The sequence below is a fragment of the Leptonychotes weddellii genome, chromosome 3 (genome assembly GCF_054177405.1).
Source record: "Leptonychotes weddellii isolate Sample4059 chromosome 3, ASM5417740v2, whole genome shotgun sequence".
NCBI lineage: Eukaryota > Metazoa > Chordata > Mammalia > Carnivora > Phocidae > Leptonychotes > Leptonychotes weddellii.
This window is the reverse complement of record NC_138371.1, coordinates 14,065,888-14,085,664: the sequence shown is the minus strand read 5'-3', so window position 1 is coordinate 14,085,664 and position 19,777 is coordinate 14,065,888. Positions and strand designations below refer to the sequence as shown.

Sequence of the window (19,777 nt, the reverse complement as noted above, 5' to 3'; positions counted from 1 at the left end):
TGATTTTACATACATATATCTGGAAAATTCAAAAAAATGCTATTGATGTACTAATTTATTAAGTATTTTATTTCAGCTCAAATTATTCAGGCATGTTCTACTAGAAGAAAAGGGTCTAAAATATAGGTTGTTCAATGCCTAGCCTACCCCTTTCAAATCAGGGGTATCTCTTTGTGTACTGGCCTGATGAGCAAGAATGGATGGGAAAAATAAAAATATGACAAATGTGACCGTGTCAACGAAAGGGAGTTAATGACACAGGGCACAAATATTTTATTGTAAATAAACTGTGCTAAATAAAAACAAACACTTAGCAAAAGCAATTTTGTAATTATATTAATCCCAAGAAGAAAAAATGGCCAATGGAACTGGATAAAATGGAATTACATTTAAATTAATACTACCCTTCATGAAAATACTTACTTGAAACTTAGTTATCATTGTATCACTTTAAGGGAGAAATGGAATTCTCCATACACAATTATAGTTGAAGAACAAGAGCAAACTGTTATTCAAAACATGCATACTCTCTCATGAGCTACATGTACATTTTTGTGATAAACTTATTTTTTTAATCCTCTGCCATATATTTCTTGTTTGCATTAACTTTGAAAGCAGTAATGATTTTGTCCATGGGAGAAAACCATGAAGATCCTAAAAGAGAAGAAATGAGTCCTTCCTGCAAGCCAAATTCAGCTTCTGGTTCTGCAACTTGGTGCAGCTGCTGAATTAGAAAATACTTGAGGACAAGATTGAAATCTAGGGCCTGGAAATATATCTCCTGGAGGATGGAGAAGACATAGTAGGATCTGCCAGAGTCCTATTCCTGGGCAACAGAAAGTTGCTGGGTGAATGGAACAGGAGGGACCCATCTGGGGTCTTCCTTTCAGTATTGCCTGCGTCCTACACAAAAAGCCAGTGACGGTTTCCGCATGATCGAGAGCCCTTAGCTCGGCAGCGTGGTACTCACAGTGGCTAATGTGAAAACTGAAAAGGACCAGAGACCAGTCATCTTTGCTCCCTTTGACTTCCCCGACAGAGCCCAAGAGACAGACATTCTTCCCACAAGTTCTTATTTCCACTGTGATGGTCACATATTGTCCTCATGATTTCTTTCTCGAGAATTGTATAAGGATCGGCGAGAGGCACTAGTATTTTCCTACAGGTGGCCCGAAATGGAAATTAACAAATGATTAGAAACTAACAACGATTTATTCCAGTATTTCACATGGAGAAAACTTGAGAAATATACATCTTTTTAATAACTTCTAATTTCAAAAATGAAAAGGAAATCTGTTTTGGAAAATAAAATAGTGAATGTATCAATACAAAATGCATTACTTTCCCCTAACATAATTTAAAACCTCAAGTCTCTATGGAAGGGTCCCATTACACTTTTATGTACATTTCTTTAAAAGCTATTTTGTATTTCATGTGGCTCAAGGGAAGCCATGGAAATTTCTTTTTGCTGCACAAAGAATTTGGTAAACGAACTTCTTAGAACTCCCCCCATAATATGGTTATGGAATGACTTCCAGTCATATTTTCTTTCTCAGAACATTGTCGCAGTTTCTTTTATACATGCATTTTCCGACAGCAATTTGTCATTCAAAGCCTAAAATAAAATCTTCATTTGTTGTAGAATGGGTGTTTTCTCCCCCCTCATAAACCATTAGTAAGCTGTTTCTACGACAGGACTGGCACTTCTGCCTGATTTTTTTTTTTTTTTTTTAAATTTGGGGTTGAGGGAAGCATAGCCACAGGTTCTCACAAAAAATTTCAAAGAAAAATAAATAAACTGAGGGCTCTGTCTACGGGACATTTCTGTCTACGGGACACGGACCACACACTTCCTAAATGCCAGATAAGTCCAGGAGATGCAATGACCAAGAAGAATTTTCCTGTAATAAAGATCTCTGCTCTGTCCCACTGGGAAGGGGTATAGGAGGAAGATTTCACACGGAGTACAACTCCTAGGTGAGGCGTCTGAAAAAACAACTATTAAGTATATTTCTAAATTGTTACCTCCAAAAACACTTCCCGGACACTGTTTCTAAATTGTTTTATGGATAACCTTTTTAAAAAATCCAAAGCCTTGGAATCATGTGCCAACACTTGTGTTAATCCTTCCATCGTTCGAATTATTAGAGACATTTTCGAAAGATCTCTTTAAGGTCATTCTCAAGTTTCAGAATTCCAAACAGGTTGTTTATATCTTGATTGGAAGATTATATGGTTCAGGGAAAAAACTAACTCTTTACAATTGCTTCATGCCATATTTCTCTTGAATTAATTTTCCTAATGGAAGAGTAAATATAAAAGATAAAAACTACGGGCCAAATGAAGATTTACGTTCAAAACAATGAGTCTGGAAAATATTTGTCTTAGCCTAAGTGTTATGGTTTTGCCGTCAGTTGAAAAGGCTCAGAGCTAATCAGAAATCTCAAATATTTAGCAAATTATGGTGTACATCTTGGCGCGTCTTTTTTCCTCAGTAGGAATCCTGGTTCGTGTCTTTACTTTCTTTTTTGTTCTTAAGTAATCAGATGTTCTTGTGATTTAACATGCAATGATATACATTTCTGTATGTTTTAGAAAACATAGCTGTGAAATATAGCTACGTATGATATGAAGGGTTGTGTTTTTTGTTTTTTTTTTTAGCTTCTAGCTTCCCCTCCAAAACTGTACATATTGACTACATATATTCTTAATTTGGATATAACGTATTTTCAAAACCAAACAAAAATACTCGAATGTCTAAATGTTTTTTGTTTTTTGTTTTGTTTTTGTTTTTTTTGCTAACACAGATGCTGCAGGAGTAGTCTATCTGATGGTTAAATTTCAGTGACTGTATCTTGGAGCCTGCAAAAGCCTAAATTTGAACGACTGAGAACCAGAACGTTGCCTTTAGATTCAAATGCCTTAGGAATGACCCTGCAGTTGATTAGAAGCTAAATAATTAGATTTTTTGGCCCTGTCTGTTCAAAAGCCGTAAGAGGGAAGTTGCCTGAGGGCAGAAGTTTCTTTAAGGTAAGTACGGTGACCTTCTCACCCACACCCACAGTTATGGGAAGGGCATGCCTGACCTTTCTTTACCTAACCAGATAGAAAGCCAGTGTTTGTAAAATGTCCCGCTAAACACATCCTTATTTTTTTTTATTTTACTCCTTAGCTTACATTTTGCAAGTAGCTATGTTTAATGCATGATTCAAGAGTATGAGTGCCAGACAAGTGTGGTTCATATGCTACAGGGACTTCTAAGTTTTATTTGTAAAGAGCACAGTAAGTACTATCTCAGATAAACTCTGAGTGATAGATGTGATTTAATCTCCAGCCCTGTGACCAATCACAGAATAACTTCTATTTCCTCAATTCTTTAGAGTACCTATTTCTCAATAGAGTTAAGCTGTTAAATTGAAAGCAATACTCTTTAGGCACTGCTGACTAAAACATAAATCCAGGCAAAGACTCAGCATAGAAATGGCATGCAATGATGACATGTATACACACACACACACACACAAGACGCACATACATACACACACGCACATACATATTGTTTACTTCTAGCCAGTGATGATCATGTCCATCTATTATCAATAAAATAAAGCCCATTAAGAAAAAGCTTATTGCACCCAAATGAAAAAGGATGCCAGTTAATACAGTTGGTATTTGACTATGTTACACCCACCATGGGTCATAATAAAATTCTCATATGTTTTAATTCATTTACGCATGCCTGCATTTAATATGCTTTGTGACCATGTCTACAATTAATATGATTTATGAGAAAAGAACATGTGCAATATTGGGGGTAGGGGGTAGAGCATCGACTTTTCTTCTTCTATGAATGAAAAATATAACAAAACAGCTCAAGGAAAATTGTTGGCTGTTAGCATATTAAGATGGACTGACAGAGCCCTGAGTAAACTTGAGGGAGTTAATGATATCCTCTTATCTGACCCTGACACATTTGCAGCATGTAATTTACAGAAGCTCTGTCCAGGGAATCTTGACAAATGCTCCTAACGATGTCAGGGCAATGTTCCATTCTAATGTAAAACAGATGTGGGTCAGATACCCTCATTCATCACTTAACGCAGAGAGTCTCAAACTCTCTCTGGAAGGAATGGCATTACCTGCTGTTAACTCTTCCCACCACCGCAGCAGTCCTCCGAAAGGTAAGCACTCAAACCCATCACCACTTCAAAAACCTGCCTGAACACGTGACTGTGGAAAATCAAACCTATATCTTGCTTTAATTTCATGACGACTTCAGGACATGTTTGCTAAATATTAATCGACCCTCTGGGACCTGGGATTCCAAATCTAGAAAGGGAAAAGCTCTACAATTGGCCATCCCACAGTACTTCGGGGAGATGGATTAAAACTTCATCTCTAATTGCCCATAAAGTAAACCTGCATTCAAGGAACTGCGGGGCTGATTCACCATCGTGACCACTCATAAATGCACATCTTGCTGCACCTTAGCTGCCCAGCTCTGTCTAAGATTCACGCGCACACACACACAAAAACTTACAATAAACTAGAAGTCCACGCTGGCTTTTAGAAAGAAGGACCTAAACTCTGCCCCTCTGAAACAAAAGATGTTGGGCTACACTGTATTCTCTTTCCCCTGAGATTTTCCCTTCCACCAACACTCTAACAACACGGAGGACAGACACGCCAGCCTATTAAGGGAGGACAACAGTGGCCCATCTCAACAAGCAAATCCTTTCTTTCTTCCAGACCAGGTGTGATGTAGGCAAATATTTCTATGGCTGCCCAGAGTCAAGGTCCTAAGACTCCATCAACTAAATGCCTAAGATCACAGAAAAGAAGCTTCCCTATCCTTCTCTTCATGGGAAAGAAGGTATGTTTCTCAGAGAAAAGAGTCAACTGATAAGACAACTGATACTAATTTAATGAGTAGATGTCAAGAAGTCTATTTCTATTAACCATGGGAAAGCAGAGGACAGCCTAGCAAAAGTCTAAGAATGAATATATCCTTTAGGAAATGTGTGCTGGCCTGTTTCACAGGTTTTGTGGTAAAGCAGAATAAGCATCCATCCAAGATGCATGGAAATTTGCAGTAACTCTTACAGATAGGCGATGTCTGAAATTACAGTCTTCCAAAAACCAGAAGCTACTACCCCACTAAGCTAAAATCCTACGTTCCTCGATTCCCTCCCTGACCCAATTCCAGGGATACCGAGCCAATAAAGATGTTGTGTTGCTTTCCTACCTGAAAATTTACTTATGTCCTTGATCATAAATTGGACAGTGGTTATGTCTCCTATTGCACAGGAAACTGATGTTCATGCTGGAAACATCTAGGGCCCACGGTGAAACCACTTACACAGTTCTTTGAGCTACAGAAACTAATCTGCTCCTACAGGTCTTGACAAAGTAGCATCTTTGTAATTTAGTGATTAAAAGAATATTCCCCAATTGGTAACTCAAAATTAGTTGGTTAGATTGTCCCTTACTTTCTAAGACCTCTCTATTGTACCTGCTGTCTTAGCTACCTCTATTCTTTACTGAAGAGAGAAGCATAGTGTTTATCAGATTTGCTTACCTTTGAGGTATCCAGTACCATAGAAGCTGGCTGTAGATTTTTTTAAAATGTGTCCATGTCAATATTGGATTTCAGTAAATCAAAATAAGAATAAGAAAAGGAAACCATCAGGATGACCCTATCCTTTCCCCACTCCTAGCCCCATGGAATAAAGGACCGTTGGCTCTTATTCTTGCTATAGTGAGTTCTTATGTTATTGTATCCTGAATTTCTCAAACAAAACCAAGTTGTGTATATCATATTTCTGGGGACTATTGTATCTCAGGCACATTACAATTCCTGCATTCTGAGTGGATACCAATATTCTTTAAAATGTCTGAGTAGAACAGCTGAAAACACCCCACTCCATGAAGAAACTTGCCTTTCTTTTGATACTACTCAGTTTCCACATTTGCCTTCTTTGGCAGGGACAAACATATTGTTTTTGGGTTTTGTCAGAGATTCATGGGCTGTTCTGTTGTAAACAGTAGTGAAAGCCCCATTGCATTCGTATTATTAACTCATCAAAAAGCATTTCCAAATTTCCAAAGTACTGTGTTTCTCAGCCCAGCTCTATCGGACAATTCTTTTTTGTTACCTTCCCTGTTTAACAAGAAGATGAAACAGAAGCGAAGATAGTTTAAGCAACTTGCCCAAAAAAAATACAGCTAGCAAATGGCTGATAAGTTTTGGAAATCTGGTGCTTTTGACCTTGAGGCTCCTTCTTTAGATCAATGAGTTGCATCCACATTGCAATCAAGTCACTAAACAGGAACTCTTTCCTTTCTTTGTGCCCTTCTCCGCCTATCTAAACATTATTAAGCAGTTCACAGCTTCTTCTTTAAAATCACTCTTTTGGGGTGCCTGGGTGGCTCAGTCGTTAAGCATCTGCCTTCGGCTCAGGTCATGATCCCAGGGTCCTGGGATTGAGCCCCGCATCGGGCTCCCTGCTCAGCAGGAAGCCTGCTTCTCCCTCCCCCTCTCCCCCTGCTTGTGTTCCCTCTCTCGCTGTCTCTCTCTCTGTGTCAAATAAGTAAAATCTTTAAAAAATAAATAAATAAAATAAAATAAAATCACTCTTTTGCCTGCTAAGTTTTTATACAGAGCAGGGGTACAATGTGTGGAAGGAAAAGATAACATCAGACATTACATAGAAAGAAGATTCACTGGAACACTACATCAAAAACTAATGATGTCATGTATGTTGATTAACATAACATAGTAAAATCAAATTAAAAAAAGAAAGAAGATTCACTCGTGAAGAAAAAAAAAACAAGGGAAGCATTTTAGACATGGACAAATCGTGAGTGGGTCTCCATCCGTGTTTTCTCTCATTCAGCACTTCCTAGGGAATGTTCCTCAAAACTTGGTAGTTTAATACTCAGCAAAAGGGCTCCATAGTTAAATCAGAAAACACGGAGCGAGACAAACATGTTTCTACACTGCAAGACTTGTCAGAGCCTTTAGTAGGCTAATGTGCCCTGGGACTTTGAAAGATAAATGGATATAATTTGTAACATTTATCAAATTGTTGGTTCAGAATCCATTTTCCCCAAACCACCTTTCAAGGAGCCCACTATGGGGAACAAGCCTTTATGATGAGGCACTGCTTGGTTCCTGGGTGTTCCAAGATGATTAGGACCTAGGACCACTCCTCCAGAAGCTCATAGGAAAGAGGGGAATGGGTACTTTATCATATAACACAGGGTGGTATGGCGTATGTGTTTTCACAAGGTACAAACACACCAACGGACCTCAACAGAGGCTAAAAGAAGAAATTCTGCCTGCAAGAGTCACAGCAGAGTTGCCACTGAACTAGAAATTTTCCTGTGGAGTCCCATATGTAGAGGCTCAGAGCTGCAGGCGATTTTGAAATCCAAAGTTTAATTCGATTTTTTTTTTTAATGCAAGCTGCCCAAAATGAGACCTCAGTTTTTTTGTGAGATAAGAAGATAAGTTCTTTCTTTAAATAATGCCTGCCTCCTTCATTAGTTCAGCGCCAAGGACGGGCTGCCGTCCTGTCACGGGGAGGAAATATTCCCTTCCAGGGGGAGCTCCTACCCTGTGAGTCTGCAGAGTGCACTGTCTCACCACTGCCCATCTTTCTCGTTCGTTGATCAACAGGAACAATGCAATCACTAACCTCTGAAACTCTAGTTCGCTGAACTCTAGCTAGTAATTTTTAAATTTTAAATAGTATACTGTACATTGAAAAACACACACCTCTACAGAAAAAAAAAAAAAATACACACCTCTGATGAGACCCAGACTGTTTCACAGAAACAGATTTCTTTAGAAAAAAGAAAACAAAAAAATAGTACACAACTAATGAGTAAATCCAGTCTTCTGTGTCTGCAGTACAAAGCACACATTCAGCCCCTAATTGAATAAATATGCAAGTATTCAGATTTCTGTAGATATTGCCATTTTGCAAATGCAGTAATAAATTAAAAGCTTTACATTGCATTCCAACCACATATAAAGGGTTGATTCAGACCATTGGCCTCACACTAGAACCCAGCACTGCTTTCCTGGGCTTTTACTGACTACAAAGAAAAACTTTTTATTCTAGTAGCTTCGTTATAGACCTAGCTATCACACTCAATTTTTTCTCCCCCGATAGCTAAAGGAATTCAAATGGGTCCCCAAAACCATGGGGTTGTTGCATTTGATTTGTCCAACGTGCAAGGGAAAGTAGCTGATGGAGTTTCTCTTTAAATCAATTCAGCAGACACACAAAAAAACATAATTCAGCAAGAAAGGTTCGCTTGTGGCTCATTTCAGTGAGATGATGTAAGAGTCAGTCATTGATGCTGCTCCCTCCCTTCTTTAAAAAAAAAAAAAAAAAAAATGGAGATTTGGGCCAAATAGTTGTTTCTTTCAAAATTCTCCCAATCTGTAACTAAACTCAAGAGGCTGCGGCCAGAGCTGACATAAACCAGGGCTCGCCTCCCCTTCTTTAAGGGGAGCAACCACAGCCTTCGGAGAAAAACCAAAGGCAGTGGGTCAATTACAGCCTGCACCGATTCAACAAACGGATTAGCAGCAATGTTTCCACCGCCGAGCAGAACATCTCGAAAACTTAGCATGGCAGAATGGAAACATACGAATGGTCCACAGTTATTCTGCTGTAGCTGAAATGGGCTCATTTATGATCATAAACATCCTGGAGCCTTCATAAACATGTGAGGCTGTGGCCTTGGCTTTGAGCTCGCGGGCTGCTTCAGAAATGAAACAGAAGGAAGCTCAAGCTTTGGAGGGGCTGCCCCTTTGGCATGGAACGTCTCCCCATCCGAGCTCTGTTTGACACCCAACCAATCTCTTTAATCAAAATCACTCCTCTTTCCTCCACAGGTGAATTTCTGGAAAGTGTCAAGGGAAGGAAGTGCCTCTGTTGGGAAACGGGCTGCTGGTGGCAGGCCCGATTGTCTGGTTCTTCGTAATGATAAAGGAGGGCTGAGGGCGCCAAGTCTGTACCGTGGGTGTGAAATGGACAAAACAAATGGCCTGGCATGGAGCAGCTTCTCCATGTGGGCCCGAAAAACGGCCAGAAAAATAGCTCTCCTGAAACAGGAGCCGGCCCCCCGACCAGGGTAAACCTTACCACTTTTCCATGGATCGACAGTACGAGAAAAGGTCAAGGAATTACCATGCCACAGTGAAAAAGACTTCTTCTATGAGACAGAGAAGTACCCATCACAACCATTCTTAATAATGATACCGCCTCCACATAACAAGCTGATCCGTAAGCCCTTATTCCTTCGCTGGACAGAGACCCATCATCTTGCCTGGCAGCTAAGGAATCTGAGATCATTGTGAACACTGTGGTGCAAAAAATGACAAGCAAAATCAAAAGCCGTCTTGAGTTTTGTGTACACATATTAACACTTAAATGCTCCTCCCTAATAAGTGTCGGGATTAACAAATGTTTGTGAAAAGAAGCTGTGCTGAGCAATTGAAATCTGATTTGAAATGGAACCACGACGGACTAATACATATATGCATGAAATGAAGAAGTACCCTAATAAGCGTGGCTGCCACCAAATATGCAATTTACATACATTACACACTAATAATCTCAAGTTTAATATTATTCTTTAAAAGCAACTGGGTGAGTAGGTTGAGTTCAAGGTTGTCTTTTGTAAAATATGGATAAGAACAGAGGTTGATCCCGGTTGTCCTCCGCCATTAACCACCGTCTCGCTAGTTCGACGATCTATCTGCTCTTTCTTGGGTCCATCCCATCCCCACAGAGCCGTGATCCAGCAACCCGACTGAACAGATGCATGGTCCACAGGCTTGATGAGATGTGCAGACCTACGCTTTGCTCCTGAGGTGGTACGCGGCGAGCAAACATTCAAGCGTTTTTAAGCCTGGTACGCAAGGCTTTATGAGAATTTTTTCTTTCCTCAGTAGATTACCCATGAAATAGGACAGGTGTACTGGTTATTCAATTACAGCCTATCCAAGACCTGGACGAAAATGTGAAATGAGGCCTCGGAACATAGCTCTTCCCGTAGGGATTTATTAATAACAGTTAAACTTTCCTCAAAACAAAACTTTTTTTTGTAATTTAAGCCCATTTTCTTATTTTGTCATTGGTTTCACTCATAAACCAGAAACGAAAATCTGCCCATCTCCTCTAAACATAAAATGTATTCATAATAATCCAGATTTATACCAAATGTATTTTTAAGTATTGCCGAATTGAGAGAGTACTCAAAATTTACGGCCTCTGAGGTTGCAAAGATGACTTCCTCTTTTTAAGGAGGAAAATGCTTAAAATGAACGTAGGAAAAGCTCAGAAATCTTCTTGGATATCAAATGGCTCCGTTAGAAAAAAAAATGTCAATGCTATAAGAGTAAATGAATCAAAACCATATGGATCAAATTTTCCCTAAAATACACAGTTTGAAAAATTAAGGAGGAAAAGTGCTTGGCAAAATGTGTTTTAGGTTTTACCAAACCCAAAACATTTGAAGAATCATTTGCAATGGTTGATGAACCCTAGATGCAGCCAAGTTGGCCCATTTTTGTATACAACATAACAGTAAAAAAAAAAAAAAAAAAGCTTTCTAGAAACCATGCAACCCCACTGATACTGTATTTCACTCAAGAAATCATTAGAAGCTGTCACCAAAAACTGTGGCGATTATAGCCATGGGATGGGGGTGGAGCATGAGATGATAAAAGTTTGTTAAATTAATTGGCCTTGTTTTTTGGGTTTGGTTCCGTGTGTTCTGGACGTGGGGGAGCAGTAGGGTAGTATTTCTTGCAGAGCAAAGTTAATTGGAAGAACATGGGCCAAATGTTAATTAGTCTCATGTCTTAAGCATATGGTAGGATTTCCCTGGCGCTCTGTATTCCAAGTCAGCATTCCTTCTTCTCTCCTCCATGTGCAGCAAGGTGCTGGGAACGTGCCATCTGGGTCTGGAGGGGAAATACATGGTCTCTATTTCCCTGTGTTCTTTCTCTATGGTCCCCACACCAAGAGAACACAACCTTTCCGAAGAAGGCTGCTACTGCAGGGGAAAACCCTCACTAGAGTGACTTGAATGGTCTTCTCAGAAGCTGTTTGTCTTTCAGTATGAGAAGGCCCATCTCCTCCTACAAGAGTTACGTGGTTCAGACGAAATGCAATTCAGAGACAACAGAAAAGGTTGAGGTCATAGCCTTTCCCCTCTGTCACCCATCCCTGGGACTCTTGTCTCAGATTACCCCGACAGATCCAGTCTCTGGGAGAATGTGGAGCCAACCCCTACAATTGGTGAAGCCTTTGGACGAGGCCTGCAGGAAAATCAGGGCAGGAATATCAGTGCCAGAGCCTATGGAAGACTCACTAGGCCATTACGCCTCTTCAGCAAGCAAAACGTGTCATTTGTGTTTATACGAGAATTAGTAACAACTGGAAGAGAGAGATTTTTGGCTCTTAAGTCTGCCGGCAGTTCACCCTGCCATTTAGATGATTGTGCTGCAGTAGTCTCCGTTTTTCCACAAGAAAAATGGCCATATTCTTCAGATATAGTTACTGATTCCCTCAGAACAAGACAAACTTGAGGAAGGGTATGCCCAAAGTTTCTAAAAGGTTTTGTCAATATTCTGATCTTTTGTCAAAATACATGTCAGTCAGTCTATTGCTGCTCAAATCTGACCAGCCAGACAGGTGTGATCTCCTACATCACTGTTTCACCCCGTCTCTCAGGAAGCTGAGACCCTCCCTGAGAAAAGCACTGAGGGCATTTAAGAAATACCCTTGGGCTGATGGCTCTGATTCCAAGCTTTAGAGGAATCTTGGCTTGAGGGAACAGATGTGTCAGAGACTCCAGAAGATTACCAACTAAAAGACACACACACAGAGAGAAGCAATTCTCACGAGATCCAAGTCTGAATGGCCAGCCCCACTAGGAAGAAAGTCAAATGCAATGCACACATTATTTTGAACATGTCAAACAGCCTCCACTGAAAAGATCTACAATGAATTGACCGAAACAACTCAAAAGCCTTTAGATCCAATTCCATGTAAGTTAGTTGGTGGGGAAAGGCCAATGCTGAAATGTAAAGATAGAAAGCAACATGGAAAGGTATATACACTATTATCTCAATTATATTTTTTGAAAAGGTGTAAGACCCAAAAGAGCTGGAAGGCAATATGTAAAAATATTAACAGAGGTTGCCCAGGGGAATTTCTTTTTTCTACTCTGAAGACACTTAAAAAAATTTTTTTTCTATTTTCTATAATAACCATGCAGTTATTCTATTATTATTAATAATAACCTTTATTATTGGGGGAAGTTAAAAGATTGATAGGAAAAGTGTGTAAAGCAAAAAAGCATGTAAAGAGCATATTAGCAAAAAGAGTGTCACTTAACCTGAACCCAAGTCTCGAAAACTCATCTCTACTCGATGATTTTAAGATGTGATGAAAGCCCCCTCCCTCTAGTTTTCAGAAAACCTGTTCCCTCTCTGCCCAACCACATGCTCTCATGGGGGCGATCCTAGCCTATGAGCCAAGGGTCCCAGGTTCCAGCCCCAATTCTCTCTCTAGCGCCTGGTGGTCTTCAGCAGTCCTCAAGCTCTCTGAGCCTTGGTTGATTCATCTGCATATTAGATGTCCAGAGAGAAGCAGAGGAAGTGGAGGAGGAGAGGAAGAGGAGAAACGGTAAGATCAGTTCCATTTGGAATATCATATGATCCAATCTATTAATAAGCCCTTCTATATAATCAGCAGTAAAACTGAAGGGTCTTTCTTTCTCTCTTCTTTAGTTAACAGGTAAACCAGGCTGTTCGAAGTGGGCTCTTATCTTCGAATTTTCTTTAGGATATTCCTAATAAAGCCAGACAACCAAAAGTAGGGTTGGTCCCCCCTTGCTTACATAGAGGCAATCCTGAGAAGGGATAAACCCCAAGGCTCTAGAAAGTTCCAATTTCCAGTTCTCCTACTCTGTTGTTTTTTCAACATGTTTGGCGTGATTCTGGTGCGCTCATCATCTTTTGTCCCCCGACTCTGCCTAAAGAAATAAGGAGGAACTTCATTATCTGTCCCTTTTCTAACTCGCTGAGGATGCTATAAGTACTAAGACAATATGGATTCCTAGTGGTGGTTTCAGGAGGAAATGTATGGTAGAAATGCAAAATATCCGGGATATGTACAGAGTAATAAGTAGGGAATTAACCTGATACGTAAGAGCATAATAAAGAAATACAGGAAGAGCTGCCTGTGGAATTTTCCGTTGCTTGACACTGGAATGATTCCCACCCTACTGCCAACTCTGGAATCATAAAATCAAAGATGAACAGTTTCCAGATTAAGTGCCAGTGACTCCAACTATGTAATACTAATAGAACAGAATAGAATAAAATAGAATACCCTTATTACAACATACAAGCTCATACGCTTAGAAGAAACTAGGACGTTCACTTCGAGAATACAGACCCATGTCATTATTTCTGTTCTGACTGAACACGAAAGAAATGCCAAGGGAGTCCTGGGTCTCACCTTGCAGAAGCAGTATAGGGTTAGTTTACTTTTTATGAAAACTTTCAACCCAGTCGTGTTCAAAAAAAGCTCTGCTATGGTCCCAGACGACTGATGTTAAAAACTGCCGAGATAACTACTTCTGATGTTCCTTCTAAACTGTGGAAGAGGCTTATATGCTATAAATCTGGGCATTTTGAAGAGGAATCTACTAATATAAGTCCATGATTTTCATGCAAAATCACACTCACAAATGCCAGCACTTGGAAATTAAATTTATTAAAGTCCTGTAGGAAGACACGTTCATTGTTTTCATGTTGTTACTTTTTGGCCGAGGTTTAAAGCCACCTCTCATTTCTTATCCCAGGATGTGCTATAGGAATCTATGAAACTTAATTACATTGACTGTTACAAAAAAGGATTTATGAACTTTTGCCTTTAGGCAGAAATGTTTATTTCATTGCCTTTGCTATTCATTCTTTTCAACTCCAACGGCTTTGAACTTTTCAGCTGCGCAGAGTTATCACCGTTGTGCAGAGCCCAGGAACTGCACTCCCAAGACGCAAACCACAAGTGGAAGAAAACGAAGAAGGCAAAGATATAGGAGCCGTTATTCTGGCCACCCTTTGTGCCATTAAAATCTCATTTTCTGCCTATTAGAATGCCCTCTTGGTGCTTAGGCGGCGGTGATAGTCGGTGATTAGTGTGTAATTGAGTATAATTGTCTTTTCACTTTTCATTTCTGTCATTCTGGGCTTCTCTCTGTTTTTCTAGCCACCAAGAGAAAAAAAGGGGTTAAGGAAAGATAAAGCTGTTAAAACTCTCACTCTCAGCCCTGAAGAGATTCTCGATCACAATTATAGATTGCAACCCCTTTGTGACATTTCTCCAAATTTAGTGGGCAACTATCCTTGCCACCTGGGCCAAGAGCTCTCTAATAAAATCAAACGATCTGTATTTAAACAACTGCTAATAATGTCAACCTCAGACAGATGCCACATGGAGGAAATTTATCCAACCCTCTGACATGCAATTATCAAGGCAATTTATTAATATGATCTCTCAAGAAAGGCTCATAGTCCAATGCAAATTAGAAAAACAATTACAACATTCAAATATCTATATATTCCCAAAGTAGCAGTAATTCTCCTAATTTGTGCATTTATAACTCATTTATCCCAGAGTTCTGGAGTCATCAGCTTGGTCTCTCTCCACACAACTTGCTTGCTTCCTCTCCAATTGTTTTAATAAAGCTTTGGTGTTTTCCTATTAGGTGCTTTTGTTCACAACCAGATCAGCTGATCAAGTACTTTAAAAAAAAAAAAACAGAAACAGAAACAAAAACAAAGAAACAAAAAATGTGTGTGAGCTTCTGACCCAAAGCTCAGAACTAGGGGTGGAGCGGACCAATGCCTTGACAACGAGGTATAAACACAGATCTCCCTGATTACATTAAAAATCACTTGGATTGTAAGCCCAAGCTACAACTTTTGATACAGCCCGTAGGAAGGGTGGAGAGAAAGGAAACCAGAAAACTGAAATCATGTGGCTTGTATAAAGAATACATTATGGTTTAAATTTGGCAATTCATTATATGACCGCCTCGGGGAATTGACTGTTTGGTTCTGGGATACAGCAAATCGTCTGTCTGGAAACACGGGACTGACCTGAGGTGAAAGGCCATTGCCAATGGCGGGGTTCATGGGGTTGGAGGGCCCAGACGGAGGCACAAAGCTGTCTGTATAGCTGGAAAATCCATGCCTGGTGCTGGGGAGGCAGTAGGCAGAGCTGCTGTCTGGGTTTGAAGGAATAGTGCTTTGGTGGACGGTGCTCGGAGGAAGCGGCTGAGGTCTGTGAACAGTGCTGCTGGGATCCGAGACGGCTGCAATGAAGAAGACGGTCAGCTCTAACCCTCCTTGCAGGCCGGCAGGAAAAGCGCGGGGCGAAAGTTCAAATCACCGAGCCACCAGGAGTATCCAGCGCTCGGACCAAACGTGAACTTCAAACTGCGCTTCTTAACATGCATAGAGAACCACTCATAGCAAATAGAGCCCCGTCTCTGCACCTAAGTGCAAGGACGCAACTTATTTACATACTTTCAGGGCATACTCACCCAGAACACGAATGCAGAAATCACATGAACAATGAGAATGAACCTATTTTTGGTAGTGAATGTTGTGAATCAGCATAAGAATTAGCCAGCGTCAGAATCACAAGTCTCGTATTTCATATCAAATACGCTTTCAAAGCACCTAAATATTCGTGTGGAATGCCTGGAATGCTATCTTTCATAATCCCAAATAATTCAGTCTTCTCACTGATCCCATTCACCTCTCTGCGCCATCCAACAGTGACTTGGTCAGAGTTACCTTTGCTCTATGACTACTGCAGTTAATAACTCTCATAGAACTTCAGTTAACTGCCGACAGCAGTGCAAAGGTAGAAGTAAAATTTTAACCAAGAAAAAGCAAATGGCATATTTATTTAGGAAAGGTGTTGGGTTTGGTTTCATCATTTTGTTTTGTTTTAAAATACTGAGCCAGTATTGTAACACAGCTCATCATCTAGAGAGATCCAACTATGTCACCGAACTAGGTTTCTGAAATGGGGCAGGTAAACCTTCGGGACGACCTGATAGAAGGTCATTAACCCCCAAGCAGCAGCAACAATGTCAGCATCGAGGAAGATTTCCCAGCGGCAGAGAAAGCAACGGGGAGTTATATTTTAACCCCTCGACTCCCTCCGTACCTTGAGGAATAGCTGTGGGCTGGTAAGATGTCTCCGACAGCTGGTATGTTGGCAGGGTCGGCATGGCGGGGGGAGGGAACCCCCCCGGAATGAGATGGTTGAAAGCCATGAGTTGATTGGCCCCAGCTTGCTTCCTCCATCTCGCACGGCGGTTGCTAAACCAAACCTATGGATTTAATTTAAAATTTGAGGATTTCACTGATGAAATAATAGTACATTCTTAATGAATTTTTCATGCTAAAACAGATTAAAGGCCCCCTTACTGACAGGGCAAATAGATGCAAGGGAACTCCACCTTCTGTGTTGTATTGTCAAGGGAGGAAGGAGAGTTCAATGTCAGGGGTCAGGAAAGGGGCTTCCTGGACCTTCCATGGTCCCGCAGAGCCCCCACGAACTCTGGGATGACCATGGGCAGGGATGGCTGAGCAGGAGTGGGAACCACAGGAACACCCCAAGGTCACCATCACCAACACCTAACCCCTGCCTTCATCTATCACAGCACTGTAGGGAGGGTGCATAGGCCTCCTTGACCCGTACATGACATATGTCCTAATTGGGTCTTGCCTATCCCACTAACTTTGTATTTAATATTTGTATCAGGCTGTCTTTGCATTTCTATGGTCGTTACGGGCATAGCTTCTATATCGTCATGTAAATTGACCAGGAGGAGAAATGGAGCCATTTTACCATCCCTTTCAAAGTTGAGACATTGCTCTGATCTTAATGGGAATAAATGCCAAAGAGGTATTTCAAGAAATGAAAGCATTTTATCTAAGAAGATCTCTTAAATAGTTTATTATTTCTTTCAACAACAGCTTTAAACACCAATAATAGTCTGTGCCGAGCACTATGATGACCAGGTACATTCAGAAAAAAATGGTATAATATAATAAAATGCCTTCAGAGGATTCAGAGCCCGTGTATTTTGGCAGGTAGCTGGGGAGAAATGGTGATAATGGGAGTAAGAAATGTAACTGGACATCTAAAACGTTAAGGAATTGTGATATAAGGCTTTTAATGGGCCCCATCATCTTGCCCAGTTTTTACATCTGCCGCTTAAATGTGGAACTTTGAAGGATTTGACAGAGTGCATTTGTGACCTTTCTCCCAAAATTATAGAGTATTTCTACCCAATTAAAGATATTCTAATTCCTATATGGAAAGTTCACTGAAAACTCCATATGGATAAAGCATCGTGCTTGCAGTCAGAGGGGAAAAGGGATGAATGAAATGGGAGGATAAGACAGGATCCCTGCACTCCAATAACTTTCAGGCTTATCCTCTGGAATTCACAGAGCCCTCAAGGAAACCGAAATAATGCTCATGAGAGGTAAGTGCTCCGTATTTGGAAATGCAGAGAATCAGGGAAAGTTCTGAGTGGAGAGAGAGTTTGAACTCATTTTAGAGTATGGACAAGATTTCAACAAAAGGTCACTCCAGATGGAGGTGATAATGCAGGAGACCAACGTGTCTAAGAAAAGGTAAGGCTTGATGTCCTTGTAGAACAAAATGAACAACAACTTAACTAATTTTTCTGAAGTCGTGGAAACTTTTAAAAGAGTGGAGGCAGGAACTTCTCCCTTTTGGAGCAAGAAAACCCAGTTTAACAAACACTTTGCCAAGGCATCTCCCTAAACTTTTGCCCTTCACCCAAGCACTTGTCTGAAAAGGAGTCTGGCCTTCTCCAAGCACACCGCATGATCCCGGTAAAGAAAGCTTTTTGAACTTCCTCAAAATACTAACATTTAATACTCCTTAAGTTTCCAACAGGAAAAGAAGGTAAGTCAATATTTTCCCATGTTGATCCATAATTGAATTAGAGTTTTACTTAACTTAATAAATTGCCACCTGGGATAATAGAACCATGAACAAGCCAGCCCTCCATTTCAGGTCTGCGTCAACTGTGTTTGCTCCCTGCAAGTCTGAGCGTCTGTTACCAGGACGCGCCCAAGTGTCTGGAACGAGCTGTTTTAGGCTGAAGAGGCAGAGGGTAAGAAACTGGGGCCATTTCCTTGCCTGAGTGTGCTGTGCTGTACCACACACCGTGGTCATATTTTACATTAAAAACCTGGAGACTAGTAAGTCACACCTGGCTCAGGTGAAGCAGTTCCTGACACAGGTCTCAACCAAACTATGTGCAGGGCATCTCCCACTTTAGGCTGGGAAGAGCACTGAATTTCCCAAGGTTCTCATGTGATTTCACTCATTCAGACTTACTAGCCTCTATTCCACCAGTGAGATCCTTCAGGAAGAACCCAGAGCTCGCACTTCCATCGCTAAAAAGAGCACGCTGCCAATCTCTCTGGGCCAACTTCCTCCTGTAACCTTTAGATAAGTAAACCAGGTTTGATGTACCCAGTGGGTGGCTCTGCCTGATCACTCCATCCATCTCAACCTGCTGTGGATCCAAGATCCTTCTATCTCCTCCATAACCCAATTTTTTTTACATCAAACATGTCTTTGCTCAAGTAATAAATCAGAAGAAACATCATAACTTTCTACAGATAGCTTCAAATATCCAAAAGACTAGGGATGTAAGGTTTTGGGGATTTTCTTTTCATTTTTCCAAAACGATCCAAAAACTGAAGACACTGAGTAAACCCACCAGCAGTTGTACTAGAAAGTTCTCGTATTTACAATACAATATCTCTTATTCTTACAATAAAAGTTGAAGAGAAATAATTGGGAAGCAAATCTTTACTAAAAAACAAACCTTCAACAGGAGGTTCGAGAGTCTGCCAGTGGAAGGAATTCAAATGATGTTTAAATTTAGGCTAAATAAATCCAGAGGGCTATTTATTCCTGAGAGAACCAGGGACTACTGAGGACTGAGGACTATCCTTCCTGTCGCTGGTCATTTAACCAGACTTTTTATCATCTTGCCCTTATCAGCCTTCTGCATCTCCTAAAACCAGCTGTGTCTGCCAAAAGTAGCATTAAAGATAGATACATACATACATACATACATACATATACTGAAGTTGCAAATCAGAAAGCGGTCCTTGCCTTCTTTATAATTTGAAACTCATAAAAGATTTATCTATTATTTTAAAAGGAAAAAGGTGCCCTTGAAATAATCTTCATTTTTAAAGATCCAAACTGACCAGGCACAATGATCCTGGGATACTGCTATGACCCCATCTTTAACTGAAAGGCATTCGCTTTAGTACTCAGAGGTCTTAGATAACTCTTTCAATATTGTTTCACTAATTCCTAACAATCAATGAATAATCTACTAAATGAACTGCCTGAGTGTATAACACTGAAGACGTTCATCTAAAGGAAGGCATTTATGACTCAGTTGTTACAATTACCAGAAACGTCTCTTTGTTTTGAAAAGAGTAGCAATGGCGACAGAAACAAACTGGACTCTGATGTTCTAAAGGAGAGTATGAGTGTTCTGCCAATGTCTCAGCCAGGAGGACAGAAAGAACAAGTTTTACAAAGTTGGCTATCACCTGTTAAATGTAATTCTATGACCTATAATTCAATGTAAT

The 19,777-nt window shown here is 40.4% G+C and overlaps 1 protein-coding gene across 1 annotated transcript in view; it reads right to left on the bottom strand.

Annotated features, from left to right (window-relative positions):
• PAX3 (paired box 3) overlaps positions 1-19,777 on the bottom strand; it is a 96,225-nt gene that overhangs the window by 4,045 nt on the left and 72,403 nt on the right. Inside the window, exons 6-7 of the mRNA XM_006743561.3 lie at positions 16,281-16,446; positions 15,200-15,414 (exon numbers count right to left, since the gene is read on the bottom strand). Of these exons, the coding sequence (XP_006743624.1) occupies positions 15,200-15,414; positions 16,281-16,446 (381 nt within the window). The remainder of the gene's footprint in view (positions 1-15,199; positions 15,415-16,280; positions 16,447-19,777) is intronic.